The sequence below is a fragment of the Dendrobates tinctorius genome, unplaced genomic scaffold (assembly GCF_039654945.1).
Source record: "Dendrobates tinctorius isolate UK_male_01 unplaced genomic scaffold, ASM3965494v1 ptg000030l, whole genome shotgun sequence".
In the NCBI taxonomy this organism is placed as follows: Eukaryota; Metazoa; Chordata; class Amphibia; order Anura; family Dendrobatidae; genus Dendrobates; species Dendrobates tinctorius.
Genome location: NW_027361698.1, coordinates 34200222 through 34221196, shown reverse-complemented (window position 1 = coordinate 34221196; position 20975 = coordinate 34200222). Strand labels below are relative to the sequence as shown.

The following is a 20975-nucleotide window of genomic DNA, read 5'->3' as shown; positions in this document are numbered from 1 at the left end:
TATTTCGGAACACAAATACAAAGGAATAGATCTAAAAAAAAACAATAAAACTTACTTTAATCTTCAAAGCTGAGTCACTGTGAGCATGGGATTTCGATAACTTCCTCATAATTTCAGCTCCACTGACAGGACCAGAAGAAACGCCGGCAGGAGGAGGCCGTGCATTGGTTCCTTCGAGAAGCATGGTGTGTTCACTAATAGTCGCTGAGACAGAACATCAAACACAAATCGTTTAAGACAAATAGAATGTAAGTGAGGTACACAAGTTAGACATCTTATCAAAGGTGGTCTTATCCTCCCAAGCTGGGTCCCGTTAATTTCACACCTTGTTTCAGCCTCCTTTGCTTGACTCCACTTGCCTCATTAAACTCAATAGCTCTATCACAGTTTTGTCTAAATCCAATCACTCGATGGTTTTGATGGTGGCAGCCGATGATCCTGCCTCTTTCGGTCATGTCCAGATATTGGGGATTTTTCATAGTAATCTAGTGCTTCATTTAATGTAATCTCAACAGCTCTTATCTATAAGTAGCTCTTTATCTGGTGAGAATATTTATCTACTTGATGTAATATTCCTGTTTTACTCGAGTAATATCTCTACCTTATTTTCATTCACTTTCCCACTCAAAGGAATAATTTTCAGAGATAGAATGTTAAATTTGCGAGGTTGTCTGAGTGTTTAGTCGGGAGGCTCAGGCAATGACTAAAAACCATGTGCCTGGTGTAATAAAACTCATGGTATTCCCACAAATTTCTGTGGTTAGACTAATGAAATAACTTTTCTGCTTTTATGTCGAAACAGGAGCTCGATTTTACAGTCAGTTTTGTATCATACCTATGAGGAGTACATTACACTTCAGTCATTTATAGTTAGTAGGAAAACATTCTTTTTACTTTGATGGTGGCATCAAAGTAAAGAGAATGTTTCCCTACTAACTATAAATGACTGAAGATATGTGTTGGTATCCCAGAAGCTGCTGAGGAGGGTAATGTACGGTACTTCTCATAGGTATGATACAAAACTGACTGTATAATCGAGCTCCTGTTTTGACATAAAAGCAGAAAAGTTATTTCATCAGTCTAACCACAGAACTAGAAATTTGTAGGAATACCATTAGTTTTATTACAACAAGCACATGTTTTTTAGTCATTGCCTGAGCCTCCCGACTAAACACTCACATTCACAAATCCAAGTGTCATGGCCCGAGCATGGCCTGGATGTGGTCTCCTGACCCAAACTTGACAGCCTCATATATGCCTAGGAGGCAGTCAAGTTCTATAAGGGCATCCCAGCCTATGGATCACAGTCCATGTTAGAACTGTGACACTTTGACGTGTGAATGCAGCGTGACACCGATGGAAAACACAATTGCGTGAAAGGAGCCAGAGGCAATATTTTTCATGCTATATGCATAATAGGCTAATAAAACTTGTGATTGTAAAGAAGTTCTGCAGCAGCCAAAAACTGGGCAGGGAAAATAACACATTGTCAGGTCTGAGGACACAGATAAAGGCTGTTCCTGAATGTGGTGAATATTACGAGCATACAAAAAAGTGAGGGTAAACCCCGATTATCTAAAGTGGAAAAACGTGTGTAAGAAGACAGATACGAAAAAAAACATTGCCAATTTCAGATATATGGAATAACAAGTTTTCCCATGCAAGTAAAAAGCAAAATATAATGTTATGTTATCACACAAGTGAGCAGTCTGGCTAAAATTAACCAAAGTCCTAGTCAATAACTGAGTACAATTTTTAACAACATTTTGTAATTTGAGAAGTGGAAGATTAAAAAAGGGAGTTATTTGCAATTAATTATTTGGTAAACAGTTTTAAAAAAGCCCTTTTACTTGCTAAATACCTTGCAAAAATCCCTGATCTTGCCTGATTCTGCTCTTTTCAGTTCAGTCTTCTCTAGGGGCGTGCACATTCACACCTCCCTCCCAGATGCTACCAAAGCACATGCCCTTAGGGAAGGCCCTAAAAAATCATCCAGTTGGACTGCAAAGCAGAGATTTCACATTATGCACTCTGAAAGTTGCACATTTGAATATCTATGCGGTGGAGTGGCACAGCACAAATCGAAAAAGTGCAGCAGAATCAGGGTAGCTGAAGGATTTTACAAAGTATTTAACTGAATTTCTTGAGTAAGTGACAGATCCTTTTTAATGTCAGATTGGTTTTATTGGATTTAACCATTCTCCTCTGATGACGTCCTGCAATAAAGATCATCAAAGCTAGCAAACACGAAAACAATATTATACCTGCAAAATAGAAACCATAAATGTATGCATCATACCTGCATCAAACTCAAACTCAGCACCATCTGCACTGGTATCACTTTGCAGTGCTCCACCATTCTCCAAGCCGTTGAGATCATCCTCCTCTTTCTTCAGAGCACTTTGTGGCTTTAGTGGCTGGGCCGGTCTCACCAACCGTACACCCTTAAATGTTGGGGTCACAACAATAAACTTCATCCATTGCCTAGCCAGAGCAACGAGCCCTTTTTTCAGTGTGACAAGTGCAGGGAGACCATCACTCTTCAAAAAATAAAAGGGAAACCATAAAAAATCATGTAACTATTGTAAGAAGGCAGGTGGCAAACTCCTGGATGGCAGATCTGTGTCACCGAGGTGGTTGGCCTTGGTAATACAAAGTCTGTACCAGTAATACTAGGTTACTGAGAGAGTTCTATTTTGTCAGGATTTTGTGTCCAGGATTTAGGAGGAATCAAAACTGCCTGGGTGGGAAAGGCTGTTCCAATAATGCAGCTCGGGGCTCACAGGCCTAATAACAGCAGCTAGGTTAGCTCAGCAGTGTAGTTTGGGCTTCAGCTGAGCAGAGGTGTGTTGATTTGGTGAACGTGTTTAAAACTGCTGTACCTGATACTGCCTGGAGTACCGGGATTGGTGAGGCTACTACATTTACTTTGTTTCATTGTGCCTAAACAAATGACTTGTTCATGTTATTCATTTATACTGGAGGAAAGCGGTTTCTGTTTTGGAGCTGTAAAGTTTATGAAGGACAAAAAACGTAATGCTCTTTTGACATAAAAACCCTGTGCCAGGCCATATCCAAGCAGTTATCAGAGACAGGAAACCAGACACTATGCATAAAGATGGGAAATACAGTGCCTTGCAAAAGTATTTGGCCCCCTGGAACTTTTCAACATTTTACCACATATCGTGCTTCAAACATAAAGATAACAAATGTAAATTTTTGGTGAAGAATCAACAACAAGTGGGACACAATTGTGAAGTTGAATGAAAGTCGCTTGGGGTATGTCTCTATTAGTTTTGTACATCTTGCCCATTCATTCTTCCTTGGCAAACAGCTCGAGCAAGGCACTGTGTGTGTATATATATATATATATATATATATATATATATATATATATCAAATTTATTATCGCCAAGTACATATTACATATATACAAGGAATTCTTTGTGGCAAAGAGGCAACATAATATATAACAACAGATACAACAAGTAACATCTGACAAGACAGATACAGTATATAGTCTACACATGACGATTTAATTGTTGAACAGAGAGTGGATAGAAGCTGTTCATATGGCGGTTGGTGCTGCATTTGGGGACTCTGAAGCGACGTCCTGAAGGGAGTAGTTGGAATGAGGAGTGTCCCGGGTGAGAGGGATCGGATGAAATTTTCAATGCGTGGGATCGAATACTCTTATCATAAAGATCCTGGATTTTAGGCAGGATTTTTGTGTGTATATATATATATATATATATATATATATACACACACACACACACACACACACACACACAAATACAATGGGTACGGAAAGTAATCAGACCCCTTTAAATTGTTCACTCTTTGTTTCATTGCAGCCATTTGGTAAATTCAAAAAAGTTCATTCTTTTTCTCGTTAATTTACACTCTGCACCCCATATTGACTGAAAAAAAAATAGAAATGTAGAAATTTTTGCAAATTAATTAAAAAAGAAAAACAGAAATATCACATGGTCATAAGTAATCAGACCCTTTGCTCAGTATTGAGTAGAAGCACCCTTTTGAGCTAGTACAGCCATGAGTCTTCTTGGGAATGATGGAACAAGATTTTCACATTCCCTTGTTATTTTAGCTGTGTGCTTAGGATCATTGTCTTGTTGGAAGGTATACCTTCGGCCAAGTCTGAGGTCCAGAGCACTCTGGAAGAGTTTTTCATCCAGGATATCGCTGTACTTGGCTGCATTCATGTTTCCTTCAATTGCAACCAGTCATCCTGTCCCAGCAGCTGAAAAACACTCCCATAGCATGATGCTGCCATCACCACGTTTCACTGTTGGGATTGTATTGGGCAGGTGATGAGCAGTGCCTGGTTTTCTCCACACATACCGCTTAGAATTATTACCAAGAAGTTCTATCTTCATCTCATCAGACCAGAGAGCCTTATTTCTCATAGTCTGGGAGTCCTTCATGTGTTTTTTTAGCAAACTCTATGTGGGCTTTCATATGTTTTGCACTGAGGAGAGACCTCCATTGGGCCACTTTGTCATTAAGGCCCAACTGGTGGAGGGCTGCAGTGATAGTTGACTTTGTGTAATTTTCTCCCATTTCCCTACTGCATCTGTGGAGCTCAGCCACAGTGATCTTGGGGTTTTTTCGCTACCTTTCTCACCAAGGCTCTTCTCCCACGATTGCTCAGTTTGGCTGAACGGCCAGGTCTAGGAAGACTTCTGGTGGTCAAAAATTTCTTCCATTTAAGGATTATGGAGGCCACTGTGCTCTTAGGAACCTTGAGTACTGCAGAAATTTTGTAACCTTGACCAAATCTGTGCCTTGCCACAATTCTGTCTGTGAGCTCCTTGGTCAGTTCCTTTGACCTCATGATTCTCATGTGGTCTGACATGCACTGTAAGCTCTTATATAGACAGGTGTGTGACTATACAAATCAAGTCCTATCACTTTAATTAAACACAGCTGGACCAATGAAGGAGTAGAACCATCTCAAGGAGGATCATAAGAAAATGGACAGCATGTGACTTAAATATGAGTGTATGTCCAATGGGTCTGAATACTTATGACCATGTGATTTCAGTTTTTCTTGTTTAATAAATTTGCAAAAATTTCTACATTTCTGTTTTTTTTCAGTCAAGATGGGGTGCAGAGTGAACATTAATGAGAAAAAAATGAACTTTTTTGAATTTACCAAATGGCTGCAATGAAACAAAGACTGAAAAATGTAAAGGGGTCTGAATACTTTCTGTACCCACTGTATACACACACACACGGGGACATAAGTGTTTCATCCCTTGCTGATTTTGTAAGTTTGCCCACTGACAAACAGTCTATAATTTTAAGGGTAGGTTGGGGATCAAATACTTACTTCCCCCACTGTGGGGAATAAGTATTTTATAAGTAATAATGTTATTGGAATATATAACCAGATCTGCACTTTTGTGTAGAGCTACTCACAAAATTCACCCTTTTGAGATGTTCTCTTCATACCTGTTTGCTAGACCTAGACCTAATGCACCAAGCTGGCAGACAGTCACGAGCCACAATTCATGGGACCGTGAGTCACATGTGGCTCCCGAGCTACAGGTTAAGGACCCCTGCCCTACAGGATACTATACGTTGACTACTTTTTGCGATGGTTAAAATACAGTATGCGGGACATACCTACATATCGGTAACTTCCTACAATGAAAATTTGCAACATAATGTTAAAATAAAAAAAAGATTAATAGAACTCACTAATGTGGCATCTTCGATGATGGAGTAATTGGCTTGATGTAAATAGTGATGAAGCAAGTTACAAAGTAGACAGGATGGATTTTCTTGAAGGAAACGCGATTGTTTAGTGAGCCTGTTATACTTGCTTCTCAGAGGAAAATGGAGACTTTTATTCTGCAACACATTAAATAAGTAATAAAGAAACACGACACTATTTATTGAAGAAAATTATTTGAGATAAAAGTGACTGGTAAAATGATATATGTAACGAAATTATACAAGCAATTATATAAGTAAATGCAAGCGTATGTAAAATACACATATTATATACCTATATATATATATATATATATATATATATATATATATATACACACACACACACACACACACACATATACACATACATACATACATACACACACACACACACACATATACACGGTCAAAGTTGTCAGTAACCCTCATTTAATGACAGAAATACCCACAATGGTGACAGAAATAACTTGAATCTGACAAAAGTAATAATAAATCAAAAATCTATGAAGACGATAAAATGAAAATCAGACATTGCTTTTTCAACCATGCTTCCACAGAATAAAAAAAAAAAATAAAACTCATGAAATTGGCCTGGACCGAAATGATGGTACCCTTAACTTAATATTTTATTGCACAACCTTTTGAGGCAATCATTGCAATCAAACGATTCCTGTAACTGGCAATGAGATTTCTGCACCTCTCGACAGGTATTTTGTCCCACTCCTCGAGAGCAAACTGCTCCAGTTGTCTTGTGTTTGAAGGTTGCTTTCTTCAGAAGACATGTTTCAGCTCTTTCCAAAGAGGCTCAATAGGATTTAGGTCAGGACTCATAGAAGGCAACTTCAGAATAGTCCAATGTTTTCCTCTTAGCCATTCTTGGGTGTTTTTAGCTGTGTGTTTTGGGTCATTATCCTGTTGCAAGACCCATGACCTGCGACTGAGACCAAGCTTTCTGACACTGGGCAGCACATTTCTCTCTAGAATCCCTCGATAGCTTTGAGATTTCATTGTACCCTGCACAGATTCTAGACACCCTGTGCCAGATGCAGCAAAGCAGCCTCAGAACATAACAGAGCCTCCTCCATGTTTCTCAGTAGGGACAGTGTTCTTTTCATGATATGCTTCATTTTTCTGTCTGTGAACATACAGCTGATGTGCCTTGCCCAAAAGTTCCATTTTTGTCTCATCTGTCCACAGGGCATTCTCCCAGAAGCTTTGTAGCTTGTCAACATGTAGTTTGGCAAATTCCAGTCTGACTTTTTTACGACTTTTTTTCAACAATGGTGTCCTCCTTGGTCGTCTCCCATGTAGTCCACTTTGACTCATAAAACGACGGATGGTGCAATCTGACACTGATGTTCCTTGAGCTTGAAGTTCACCTTTAATCTGTTTAGAAGCTTTTCTGGGCTCTTTTGCTACCATTCGTATTATCAGTCTCTTTGTTTTGTCATCAATTTTCCTCCTGCGGCCACGTCCAGGGAGGTTGGCTACAGTCCCATGGAGCTTAAATTTCTGAATAATATGTGCAACTGTAATCACAGGAACATCAAGCTGCTTGGAGATGGTCTTATAACTTTTACCTTTAACATGTTTCTCTATAATTTCCTTCCTAATCTCATGAGACAACTTTTTCCTTCTCTTCCTCTGGTTCATGTTGAGTGTGATACACACCATGTCACCAAACAGCACAGTGAGAATCTGTACCCTCTATACAGGACCACTCACTGATTCCAAGATTGTAGACACCTGTGATGCTAATAAGTGGACACACCTTGATTTAACATGTCCCTTTTGTCACATTATTTTCAGGGGAACCATCATTTCTGTCCAGGCCTATTTCATGAGTTTTATTTTTTAAAAATTCTGTGGAAGCATGGTTGAAAAGCAATGTCTGACTCATTTGTTCATTTTCATAGATTTTTATTTATTATTACTTTTGTTAGATTCAAGTTATTTCTGTGTCCATTCTGGGTTTTTCCTGCATTAAACGAGGGGTAGCAACAATTTTGACCACGTATGTAAATGTTTCTCCTATAGGGAAGAATTTGGCATTATTATTGCATATACTAACTGCAGCTAGGTAACCACTATTCCCTCTTATCAAAATGTATTAAATAGAATAGCTGATATTCGCAGAATGGAATATATGACAGCTCTTTTGAATGCAAGAGTGAACAGATTTGAGGTTGTGTGGGCTCTCAGGGACTATTTCTGGACTCAAACCAACAGTTAGGACCTTATCGGTTTCTTCATAGAATCATGGAATGTTAGAATTGGAAGGGACCTCAAGGGTCATCGTGTCCAACCTCCTGCTCAGTGCAGAATTCATTACACCATCTCAGACATATGCCTCTACGGGGAAATGTTTCCCAACAGTCTATCCTTAAGGTGCTTCATTCTCTCTTAATTACTAATTTGTCACTGTTATGTCTTTTCTATTGCTAAATTCTATGTAACTCAATAAAAATTAGTTATTAAAAAAAATCAGAGCTCATACAAAATGCTAGATGTACTAGATTTTGCTGGCGGGTGTATTCATTTCTGCATTAACTAATTTGAGTAAAACTGAAGATTTTATCATGAAAGAATATTATTAACCTTACTTTCAGGTTATGGTTTAAAAAAATATTCTATGAAACGCAGTTCTATGAATCTCAGTCTTGCAAAAATTTTGAAGTTTGCTCTTGTGTTCAGTGAGATATTGATTAATAACTTACTTTTCATAAAGTGCTCTTAAAAATAAAGGGAACATTTAAGCAATACAATGTAAGGCCGGTTTCATGTCCTGATATTTCCGGCACCAGTATAAAAACAGTACCAGAGTCGTGTGTCCGTGTGTGTAATACTTGTGGCATACGTGTGGCAACCGTGTGCTACCCGCATTAGTACCACTTGAACAGGCGCCTGGGAAGCAGCGGTACTGAAAGCGCTGTTCCCTGGCGCCGGGTGTTAAAGACTGCTCACATAATTCTCCCTGCTCTGCCGGCGATCAGTGTGAGCAGAGGAGAATGTTGACAGTTGTATTCCACTGATAAAAGCAACAGCAGGCGTCGACTAATGGGAGTATTCATCAGCTGCCACCTGCTGTTCCATCAGCCACTGCCTGCTGTCGCTGTTATCAGTTGAATATAACTCTCTACATTCTCCCCTGCTGGTGTTGATTGCCGTCAAAGCAGGGGAGAATGATGAGAGCAGTTTTCAGCAACCGGCGCTGGGAAACAGCGCTAACTGTATCGCTGCTTATAAGGAACTTATGACATCCTTGTGTGTCATTCATGTGTAGGACATTTTGCAGCCCATGATGCTGATAAAAACCGGACATGTTAGCGTATTTTGCCCATGGACACCTGGTCCGTGGAAACACACTGACATATGCACAGACCCATTCACTTGAATCGGTCTAAGTGTGTGTTTCCGGTACGTGTGAAAACTGTCACCAAACGTACTGGACACACTGAAATGTCAAGTCAATCACACTACTGTGAAATCAACCTGTCCAGTTAGAAAGCAACATTGATAGTGAATTAATTTCTCCTGCTGTTGTGCAAATGGAACAGACAACAGGTAGAAATGATAGGAAATTAGCAAGAAAACCCCTATAAAGAAGTGGTTCTGCGAGTGGTGAATACAGACTATTTCTCTGTTCTCATCCTTTTTTGTTGTTTTGGTTACATTTGCATTTTGTCATTGCTCTCACTCCTGGAGGTACAGTAGCATGAGGCGGTTTCTAAATCGCACAGAAGTTAGTGCAGCTCATCCAGGATGGCACATCAATGCAAGCTGTGGAAAGAAGGGTAGCTGCATCTATCCGACGTCCACAAGTGGGAGCTGTGCTTACAGCCCAACACTGTGCCGGGATGCTGGCGTTTGCCAGAGAACACCAAGATTGGCAGATTTGACACTGGCGCCCTGTGCTCTTCACGGATGAGAGCATGTTCACACTGAGCATATGTGACAGACGTGAGAGTACGGAGATGGCAGCAGACAGCAGAAACCAAGCTCGGGAAAGTAAACACAGCCCTCTGGGCAAAGCAAAATAAAAGAAAACACAGTCCTTTTCCTAGCGGGGAACAGCCCGCTCACAGCTAGCAATGTCCACGGTATAGGTTTAGCACACACCTTCCTAGAGTGCTCTCTCTCCAGGCACACACTGAACATGGAAAGCTTTGGCAGTCAGCCATTTAAGCCCAGGCCATGTGACTGATTGATCACATGATCTCGACATCAAACAGGTCCTATCAGGACACTGCAGGTGGAGACACGTGGACATTCTCCCTCCTGCTCTAAGAATGTCCACTAAAACCAGCCCATAATATAACTTTCAATAAACCATCCCAACACATAGCGTGCTGGAGTAAACTATTTTGGTTTTACATCAATGACGCCATCATGCGCAGGGACACGTATCTCCTTCTCCATGACTTCCACCAGTGACTCTGTCACAGCATAAACAGTGGGATAAATAGCAACCCCAAAAGAGGTATACAGCAGGAAAACCTGGCAACGAATGCTTCCGAAGGAAGGCTTTTACAGCGATGTGAGTAGAATCTCTCTTATGTAATGCTTCACCTTCAACTGTTCTTGTGGCTGTCTATTACTCACATTAGAGATGTGTCAAAAGGACATAAGGTAGCTGATAAAATAAGGAAACAGGCAAGATGTGCAAATGTGCATGAAATATTCATTACGTTCTTCAGTATTTGGCTGTATTGGTTTTGTTTGACAGTTTAATAAATTTGTTTTTTTTACATAAAAAGAGTATCATTAAACAGTAAAATTTTCAAAATTTTCTATTCACAGGTAAAATCTTTATTCAGTGAAAAAATTGTTATATATTACTGAGATAGGAGATGATAGCTACCACTGATAAGATTCTATGTCAATGGGGGGTTATTAGGAGGGGGATGGGGCTCTGCCTCTAGCATTTGCCTCCTCTTCCCTCTGCTCTAAACAGAATTTCAACAGAATCTTTTGTGCAGTTAGTGGTAATTACAAATTTTGCACAATTTGACTGCTCATTCAACTTTAATATAATTTGTGGTTATAAATCAGCTGAGAGGAGCTCAGAAAAAGACAGATGAAAGAGTTACAGATGAAAGAGTTACATATATATGTTTGTGCATACATTCTAGCCCTAATTATATGCACTTAAGTGTGTGCATACATGTATAATTGTGTGTATATATATATATGTATGTACATCTACACAATGAAGTGCATGTACTTGGAGCTAACATTTTTAATATATATATATATATATATATATATATATATATATATATATATATATATATATAACTGTGTTCCAAATTATTATGCAAAAAGAGTTTCGGATTGATAAGGTTAGAATTTTTTTGTTTGTCATTTAAACTCATTGATGGTGATGTGTGTCAGGGCTCTTTATATCACTGAAAGCAATTGCAGATACCTGTGCAAATTAGTTTGGCAGGTGTGTCCAAATAAAGGGAAGACTACTTAAGAAGGCTGTTCCACATTATTAAGCAGCCAACAATTTTTGCCAAAATGGGAAAGAAAAAGGATGTGTCGGCTGCTGAGAAGCAACAAATTGTGGAGTATTTAGGTCAAGGCATGACTACAATCAACATTGCCAAGACACTTCATCGTGATCATCGCACAATCAAGAAGTATGTAGCTGATTCCCAGCACACACGTGTGCGTGCTGATAAGGAAAAATTGAGGACTCTTTCCAACAGGCAACTGCGTCAGGTTAAAAGAGCAGCTGCCAAAATGCCTTGTCATAGCAGCAGACAAGTTTTTGAAGCTGCTGGTGCCTCCAACGTCCCCCGAACAACAAGATGCAGGGTCCTTCAGAAGTTTGCAGCTGTGCGTAAGCCATCCTGTCCACCACCTCTATCCACTGCACACAAGCAGAAACTGCTCCAGTGGGCCAAACGATACATGAAGACTGACTTCTAAACTGTTTTGTTCACCGATGAGTACCGTGCAACGCTCGATGGTCCAGATGGATGGAGTGGAGGATGGCTGGTTGATGGACACCCCATGAAAACACGGCTAAGGTGCCAACAAGGAGGAGGTGGAGTAATGTTTTGGGCTGGAATCATGGGGGGAGATATTGTCGGCCCCTTTAGGATCCCTGAAGGGGTAAAGATGAACTCCATAATCTATGTGGAGTTTCTAAAACAGCACTTCCTGCCATGGTTCAAGAGGAAGAACTGTGCTTTCCGCAGCAAGAGCATTTTCATGCATGATAATGCACCGTCTCATGCTGCAAATAACACATCTGCATCTCTGGCTGCTATGGGCATAAAAGAGGACAAACTTATGGTGTGGCCACCATCTTCCCCTGACCTCAACCCCATTGAGAACCTCTGGAGCACCATCAAAAGGAGTGTCTATGATGGCGGGAGGCAGTTCACATCTAAGCAACAGCTCTGGGATGGTATTCTGTCCACATGCAAAACAATTGAAGCACAAACCATCCAAAAACTGACAAATTCAATGGACGAGAGAGTTCAGAAGCTTCTTTCGAACAAGGGGTCCTATGTGCAAATGTAACATCACCTAGAATAAAGTTTTGACTTGAAAACTGTTTGATTTCATTTTGCAATAAGCTGATAATGCTTATAATTTCACAATTGACCATTTTTTTGTTCAAAATAAAAATAAAAAGGTTGAAAACTCTGCTGTGCATAACAATTTGGACCATGCATTTTGAGTGTTTCTTATTTTTAAAAATATACTGTTTTCATAGGCAGTTTGTTCAAAAACATTGCAATTATACTAGAATAGTAGATGACTGGAAAATAACAATGACTGCAATTCATATAGGTAATTTAGAGAAAATATGAGGAAATAATTTTTGCATAATAATTTGGAACACAGTGTATATATAGTGTCCCCCATTTCCTATCTTCAGTACAAGGTGGTGGCACAAGGGTTAGCACTGTTTCGTTGCAGCACTAGGGGCTTGGATAATATTTGACCAAGGGCAACATGTGCATGGAGTTTGTATGGTATCCCCTGGTAAATTCGGTTTCCTCCCACGCTTCAAAAACATGCCGATAGGTTAATTAACTTCTGATAAAATTAGGCCAAGTGTCTATGTGTGTGCTTCAGAGATATGGAAATTAGGTTGTGAAGCACCTCTGGAGACAGGGGCTAATGTGAATAGTGATAATCTCTGTGGAATATTTAGGCACTATATAATAAAGAAACAAGAAATAAATTGAAAATAGTTCAGCATTCTCAAGAACAAACTAAGAAAACATGCCTTTTCTTTGAGATTAAGGTAAAGACAGAGTGCAGCCCTTATATTAAAGAGGTTGTCCCCCACTTTATCACGAATGACCTTTCCTTAGGATAGGTCATGAATGTCTGATCGGTCTGGGTCCGACACCCGGCACCCCCGCCGATCAGCTGTTCTCTGTGCAGTATGTGATACAGTAACCTCCGCTCACCTCAAGTGCTTCAGTGAGAATACAACCCATGACGGCGCAGACTCTCAAAGTTTCCTCAGTTTCCAGCTTGTTCAGCGAAGATTTTAACTGGTCAATAGGAACCAACCATGCCCCAACAGCCGGGGTTGCAGTGCTAAGCAGGTTTAGTTGTCTACATGATGAAAATAAAAAGATGGAAAAAATACAGAACAATAAAACTAAAGGAAAGGTAAGTACTGGAAATATATAGCAGTACACATGCAGAAACAGTGCAGAACGCTAAATCCACTGCCTCATATACCTATAGAGCGAAATGATAATGTTCTGACTGGCTGCATTCACAAGGGAGCGCATACTGATGAAGCATCTTTATAATTGACTAGCTGAAGAGCCTGGCGTTGCCCGAGCATAGTAACTAACTGCCATTCCGCTCGCTCCCTCTGCAGCCCCGCTCTCCATTCGCCGTCCCGCTCTCTCCCTCCGAAACCAAGCTCTCCAACCGCCGTCCCGCATTCTTCCTCAGCAGCCCCGCTCTAAATCCTGCTCTCTCCCTCCGCAGTCCGTCTCCACTGGCCATCCCGCTCTCTCCCTCAGCAGCCCCGCTTTCGCTCGCGGAGCCCCGCTGTCTTCAATCGCCGTCCCGCATTCTCCCTCCACAGCCCCTTTCTCCACTGACTGTCCCACTCTCTCCCTCTGCAGCCCCTGTCTCCACTGGCTGTCCCGCTCTCTCCCTCTGCAGCCCCGCTCTCTACTCGCCATTCCGTTCTCTCCCTCCGCAGCCCCTGTCTCCACTGGCTGTCCCGCTCTCTCCCTCAGTAGCCCAGCTCTCCACCCGCGCCCCGCTCTCTCTCTTAACTGCCCCGCTCTCCACTCGCCATCACACTCTCCTTCAGCAGCCCTGCTCTACTCCAGTCTCTCTCTCTGCCTCTGCAGCCCCGCTCTCCATCCATGTCCTGCTCCCTCCACAGCCCCGCTCTCTCCGCGCCATCCCGCTCTATCCCTCCGCAGCACCTCTCTCCGTGTCCCACTCTCTCCCTCACAGCTCCGCTCTCCACCCGTGTCCCGCACTTTCCCTCTGCAACCGCGCTCTCCATCCGCCAGTGGGTGGGGTTATGTGGAGTGGGTGTGCAGTGGGCATAGCTTGAAACATACACACACACATATGCACTCAGCTTTAAATCTATAGACTAGCTGAACTCTCTATACACAGCCTCATATTGCAGAAGCACTTCAACTTTCATTTTTCCCATCACGCCTCTCACTTTCACCCTCACATCTCTCATTTTCCCCCTCACCCCTCTCATTTTCCCATCACACATCTAGGTGAACTGCATTAAAGTGTTGTCACAGTTTGTGAAGATATAATCAGTTATACTTTGAAATAAAGATGTGGTTACACAAATAGTCCACTTGAAGTCAGCAGAGAGCTAGAGATGGCTTGATACATATATACACACACACACACACACACACACACTCAACTTTATATATATACTGTAGGTATCCTAATCTCCCTGTAGTGACGCTGCAGGCGGTGACAATTGCACCATTTAGCATTCTGTGTTAAGGGAGACTGTTATTTATACTGTGCTTTTAGCAATGCGTTTTATTTTGTTTTCTTCAAAAAATGTGCTGTGTTTAACTGTCCAAGCAAAGTAGATGTCATTTCATAAAAACTCATGACCAAAGTGCAAGTAAAGATGCACTTGAACACTATTTTTTATCTATAGAACCTGACAATAAACAAAGCATGTTATAAAAAAAAAAAAGTTGGAAAAATGCAATAATTGGCTAACAGTTTTTATAAAGCATCCAACATAATAAGATCAGTAAGAAGAAGTAAATCTGGTCAGCTGTTTTTTAGTTCCTTGTACTAACCTGGAAAAAGTTAATGCTGGAGACCGTACATTTGTGGGAGCTGCAAAGCTGAACCAAATCTCCTTGATATTAAGTTTCATGCTGCTTGAGTCAGGCGGAGGAGGCATTAGCGGAAGATCCTTTTTCAAGTCATCCGATTCGACACCTTCGTCCTTTAAGGCAACGAAAAAAAATAAATAACGGCCTTAATTGCACATCTAATAATGTGAGAAATATAATAATTTGTATCAAATCTATAGTTTTACCATTATTAAATTTACAACATAAAAATAGAAGTTGAAAGCATTACATAAATAGAGTAAATTCACAATTAGAGGATGACATCCCAACCGAATTTATACTCTTAGGCTATGTTCACACGCTGCGGTTTTGACCGCAGCAGAACTGCAGCAGTTCTGCAGACAGTGTACAGTAACATGTTATCCTATGGGATTAACATTCTGCTGTGCACACGCTGCAGATTTTTAACTGCGGAAAAGCTGCGGCTTTGAATCCGCAGAAACAATTGACATGTCAATTATTTCTGCGGATTCTGCTGCGGTTTGCCACCTATTCCACTGTCCAGGTGGCAAACCGCAGGTAAAACCGCAGGTCTTTTACCTGTGGTTCTGCAGATAAAAATCCGCAGAGCAATCCGCAGTGTGTGCACATAACCTTAATGCTTCATTTTATTTTGGCGACATGCGCAATAACATAATTACCGTAGCTTTCAGACTGTAATATCAGCTCTTCATCAAGCTGAATAACACTAATAAACTCAAGTCAATAATTGCACATTAATAGAATACAACTACTATCCTGCTAGTATGTAACCAAGGTTATAATGACAGTGGATGCAAAACAATGAGGTGACACAAACAAGCTAGTAATTACATAAAGTCATATCAATCACATAAAGAATACAGCAATTGGAGTAATATATTTATATATATTACTTATACCTGCCACAGACTCCCTTTAGTATATGTATTCTTATCAATTCAGCTCTATATTGGTATAGTTTATAAATGTACTAGCCAGGTAAGTCACCATCTTCATTCGCCTCCATTGCATTTATAGCTTTGGCCATAGAAATGTGACATTGTTATTAAGCACGAGTTAGGGGTGAACCACAGATTGCTACATTTTTGTAGGGGTTGTTCCCTTTCAGATAATGCCTTGGTCTCAGCTGCAGTTTAGTATACATTAACAAACAAAAAATGAACCGCCATATACTCCCCTTCTCGGAATCCAACAGTGAGCCTCCGCCGATGCTCTCGGTATCTTGAACTGGCTGAGGCACGTCAACAATACGGCACCCTTTCAGTGAGTTTAGCATCTCTGCCCCATGTAGCCAGAACGCCCTCTGTGATCACTCTTTGGCTTGGAAGCTGTCAACGTCAGTCCCGCAGCCAATGCCAGTCACAGAAACAGGAGCAGAGACACCCAGGTGGACTTATGAAATATGGATACAACGCAGTTTGCTATTTTTGAATAAGCTGCAGCCAAGACTGCACATTATCTGAAAGGGAACAACTTCTTTAAGGCTATGTTCAGATTTATAGCGTACATTCTCATGGTATACACCCAATTTCAAGTATCTACAGACTTAAATGGGCAGGATGGCAAATCAGAAAAAAGACATGGCACATAAAAGTATTGTATTCTGGAAACACAGCTAAAATAGAATAAAAATAGAGTAAAAATAGGTGAAGTACTCCCATATATAATTTGCATTACAAAAATATATGAGCCCTCGATAAAGCCTTAGCGAAACGTGCATCGTGGTTCTGACTGTAGGCAACTCACTTTCCTTACATCATGGGTAAGCCCTAGATATAACATGAAATTTACTATATCCATTTGCTGATTCTGTATCTAGATTTACTATGGTGATCCGTTGGCTGTAATTTATTCTATGTGGGGGATACATTCATTGGCTCTGTGCATTTTAATATAGAGGCGTTACAGCTCTGTATGTAACCAAAGGTACTTCATTTGCACTTGCACTTTATTGTTGTATTGTAAGTTTATGTCATCTTGTTATATCTCTGATTGACCGCAATATATATTTTAAATAATTTTCATTTTTAAATATCAATAAAATGTTATATTTTATTACATATTTGATGATTTTTGGTTACTCCATTTTGCTTTATGTGCACATTAAGTAGGCAAGATGTAGCAAAAAAAAAAATGTTATTTTGCCAAGGTTTTTTTCAGGTTTACATCGTATTTTATCTCCATTAGTCTTAATGAGCGATGTATTGAAACATACAGCACTTGGGATAGGTCATCAGTATCATATCGGTGTGGGTGTGATACCCAGCACGCACCCTACTGATCAGCTGTTCTTGGTGTTGACGGCAGCCAGAGGTGACCAGTTGCACACAAGAACTACACAGTTATGTCAACTGTATAGTGGAACTGCAGTGCCACCCCTATCTTAACCAACATTCGTGGATCTGCAATAATAATGGAGCCCAATCTTATGGTGAATGGAGAGCTCCATGCACATGCACTGATCCCTTTTCATTTAACTACTAAAGGAGTTCTGGATGGGAATAACTCTTCAAGAATAGAAAGCACGTTTTTAAAACACATATCCCTCAATGACAATCAGGAGAAAAAGTGTGTAGATGTTCCTAAGGTAGAAGCTGGAACTGTCTGTTTATTAAAGTGTAAGGATAAATACACTGGAGCCCCAAAAAAGGGTTTTATGAGGAAAGCCGCAAGACAGATATACAGATCTGTGAGAAAAATCTGTAAAGGGAGATAAAATTTTTTAAAAAGGAATCTGTTGCGCTAAACACCTAGAGCGAATGAGGCTTTATATTTAAAGACAAAGCACATATATCATACGTAACTCACCACTATGCACAAAAAGATAAAGATACGAGTAAATAGATTGTACAAATCTGCACAGAAATAGATTAAAGAGTGCTTTTTGTTTCTTTTAGCCACAAAAACTAACCAACGCGTTTCGGAGTTGCTTGATCAATTTATCTTTATCTTTTTGTGCATATTGGTGAGTTACATAAGATATATGTGCTTTGTCTTTAAATATAAAGCCTCACTCGCTCTAAGTGTTTAGCGAAACGGATTCCTTTATCTACTTTTTTAAGTCTGTTTATTGATTATATTTTAATCTGAATGAATGATAAAGGAAATATTTGGGAATCTTTGCTATATTAGATTAGGCTAAATGTTATAGACATCAAATACATTGCTTATACAGCCACTTACTTGTTCATCAGACACAGTATTTCCATTGAGATCAGAGGAAGGGCTTATACCATCACATGGGATATTATCATCAGATACATCAGTGCTATACCCACTTCCAGTAGGGGAATCAGAAGAATCATTAGACTTAAGATTTCCACTCCGCTCATTGGTGCCAGATTTCCCCAGTACACCAAAAGAATTGTATAAGAGAGCCCCAGACTGTCGCCCACCTGTAAGCAATAAACAAGCATTAACTGAATTCATATCAAACAAAAACATGGATTTTTGTGATAACTCACCGTAAAATCCTTTTCTCCGAGACGCTCATTGGGGGACACAGATACTGTGGGTGTATGCTTCTGCCGCTAGGAGGCTGACACTAAGTGAAAAAAAGAGGTTAGCTCCTCCTCCGCCGTATACACCCTCACCCCTATTGCGGTCGGAAATCAGTTTGGTGCCAAAGCAGTAGGAGGACAACAAATCAGCCTTAATACAGGTACAACATGTCCAAATAACAACACCACCCTTATATCAAATAAGTAAATGTATATTAAACAAAACAAGAGCCAACTGGCTAATAGGGTGGGTGATGTGTCCCCCAATGAGTGTCTCGGAGAAAAGGATTTTACGGTGAGTTATCACAAAAATACATGTTTCTCCTTTGCCTCATTGGGGGACACAGATACTGTGGGACGTCCTAAAGCAGTCCCTGGGTGGGAGATTGACTCACCGATCCAAGCTACATGCACCTCTTGTTTAAAGGTGCGCCACCGCTGCTTGGAGAATCCTTCTACCCAGGCTCGCATCCGCTGAGGCCCGAGTATGATATTATAATGTTTGGCAAATGTGTGCAGGCTGGACCAGGTTGCTGCCTTGCAAACCTGCTCCGTCGAAGCCTGGTGCCGAAGCGCCCAAAAGGCGCCCACTGCCTGAGTAGAGTGCGCTCTGATCCCTGCTGGAATCGGCGTACCTCTAATGCGGTAGGACTTCTGAATAGTCAAACAAATCCGTCTGGCTATGGTCGATTTTGAGACAGCGAGTCCCTTCCTGCGCCCCTCGGGGAGCACAAACAGCGTGCCCGTCTGACGAAAGTGGGCTCTTACCAGGTCTAACGTGTGAAGAGCCTTTTCCACATGGTGCACCGGTGCTGGACAAAATGAAGGCAAGACAACATCTTCATTAATGTGAAAAGAGGACACGACTTTCGGCAGAAAAGGAGGGGCTGGTCTGAGCACCACCTTATCCTTATGGAAAGTGAGGAATGGAGCTCGGCAGGATAGGGCCGCCAGCTCTGAAACCCGCCTGATAGAAGTGTTGGCCACTAGGAACTCCACTTTCCAGGAAGGTACCTCAAAGAGATATCCTGAAGCGGTTCAAATGGAGCCTCCTGCAGAACACTTAGGACCAGGTTAAAGGTCCCAGGCGTCCACAGGCTCCTTATAGGGAGGTACCAAGTGGGAAACTCCCTGGATGAAAGTCTTCACCTACAAATTGGTCGCAACTCTGCGCTGGAACAGGACGGATAAGGCCGATCTTTGTCTCCTGAGGGAACTTGGGGCCAAGCCCGAGTCTAGGCCTGACTGGGGAAAAGCCAAGATGTTGGGGATCGAGAATCTCAGCGGAGAAAAACCGCGGCAAAGAACACCTTCCAGGTGTGGTGGTAAATTCGTGCTGAAGCAGGCTTCAGGGCGCTAACCATTGTGGCGACCACCTTGCTCCCAAACCCTGCCTGGGTTAGAATCCAAGATTCAACGGCCATGCCGTCAAACACAGGGCCCCTGAGTTCAGGTGGCAAATCGGCCCTTGAGAAAGTAGATCTGGGCGCTCTGGCAGGCGCCAAGGAACGCGGCGAGCAGCTGCATTAGATCTGCGTACCACGCTCGACGGGGCCAGTTTGTGGCCAGCAGAATCGCCAGAACCCTTTCCGTCTTGATCTTCTTGACGACCCTCGGCAGCAGTGGCAGTGGGGGAAATAGATATGGCGAAACTGGTTCCATGGCAAAACCAACGCATCCACAGCGATTGCCTGCGGGTCCCTGGCCCGAGCGACATATGTGGGAACCTTGGCGTTCACTCTGGAAGTCATCAGGTCCACGTCCGGAGTTCCCCACAGATGACAAATCTGCTGGTATACTTTGGGGTGTAGAGACCACTCTCCGGACACAAGATCCTGCCAAGATCCAGCTGAGAAAGTCTGCCGCCCAATTTTCCACGCCCGGGATGTGTACAGCCGAAATCACAGAGTGGTTTGATTCGGCCACTGACGAACGTGCCTCTCCTCGCGCATGGTTGCTCTGCTGCGGGTGCCCCCTTGGTGATTTATGTAAGCCACCGCTGTGGCGTTGTCCGATTGAATTCGGACAGGGCGGCCTGCTAGAAAGTGATGAAACCTTTGCAGGGCCGGCCGAATTGCTCGTATCTCCAATAAGTTGATCGGGAGGAATGACTCCTGTGGCGACCACCGTCGCTGGGTTGTGTGGTGGCGAAACACCGCTCCCCAGCTGAGGAGACTGGCATCGGTTGTTGTCACCAACCAATGGTCTGGGGGGAAAGACTTCCCATGGGTCAGAGAGAAACTGGTTAACCACCATCCGAGGGACTGCCTGACTTGAGAGGACAGTCGGCACCGCCGATCGAGCGTGAAAGGATTCTTGTCCCAGGCTGACAAGAGGGTGTGCTGCAGGGGGCGAAGATGGAACTGGGCGAACGGTATCGCTTCCATTGCTG

The 20975-nt window shown here is 41.8% G+C and overlaps 1 protein-coding gene across 2 annotated transcripts in view; it reads right to left on the bottom strand.

Moving 5' to 3' along the window:
* BLTP1 (bridge-like lipid transfer protein family member 1) overlaps positions 1-20975 on the bottom strand; it is a 451393-nt gene that overhangs the window by 225931 nt on the left and 204487 nt on the right. For both annotated transcript variants that reach the window (XM_073572011.1, XM_073572012.1), the window contains exons 36-41: positions 18267-18478; positions 15042-15193; positions 13185-13335; positions 5728-5880; positions 2300-2540; positions 56-204 (exon numbers count right to left, since the gene is read on the bottom strand). In XM_073572011.1, coding sequence (XP_073428112.1) covers positions 56-204; positions 2300-2540; positions 5728-5880; positions 13185-13335; positions 15042-15193; positions 18267-18478 — 1058 coding nt within the window. The remainder of the gene's footprint in view (positions 1-55; positions 205-2299; positions 2541-5727; positions 5881-13184; positions 13336-15041; positions 15194-18266; positions 18479-20975) is intronic.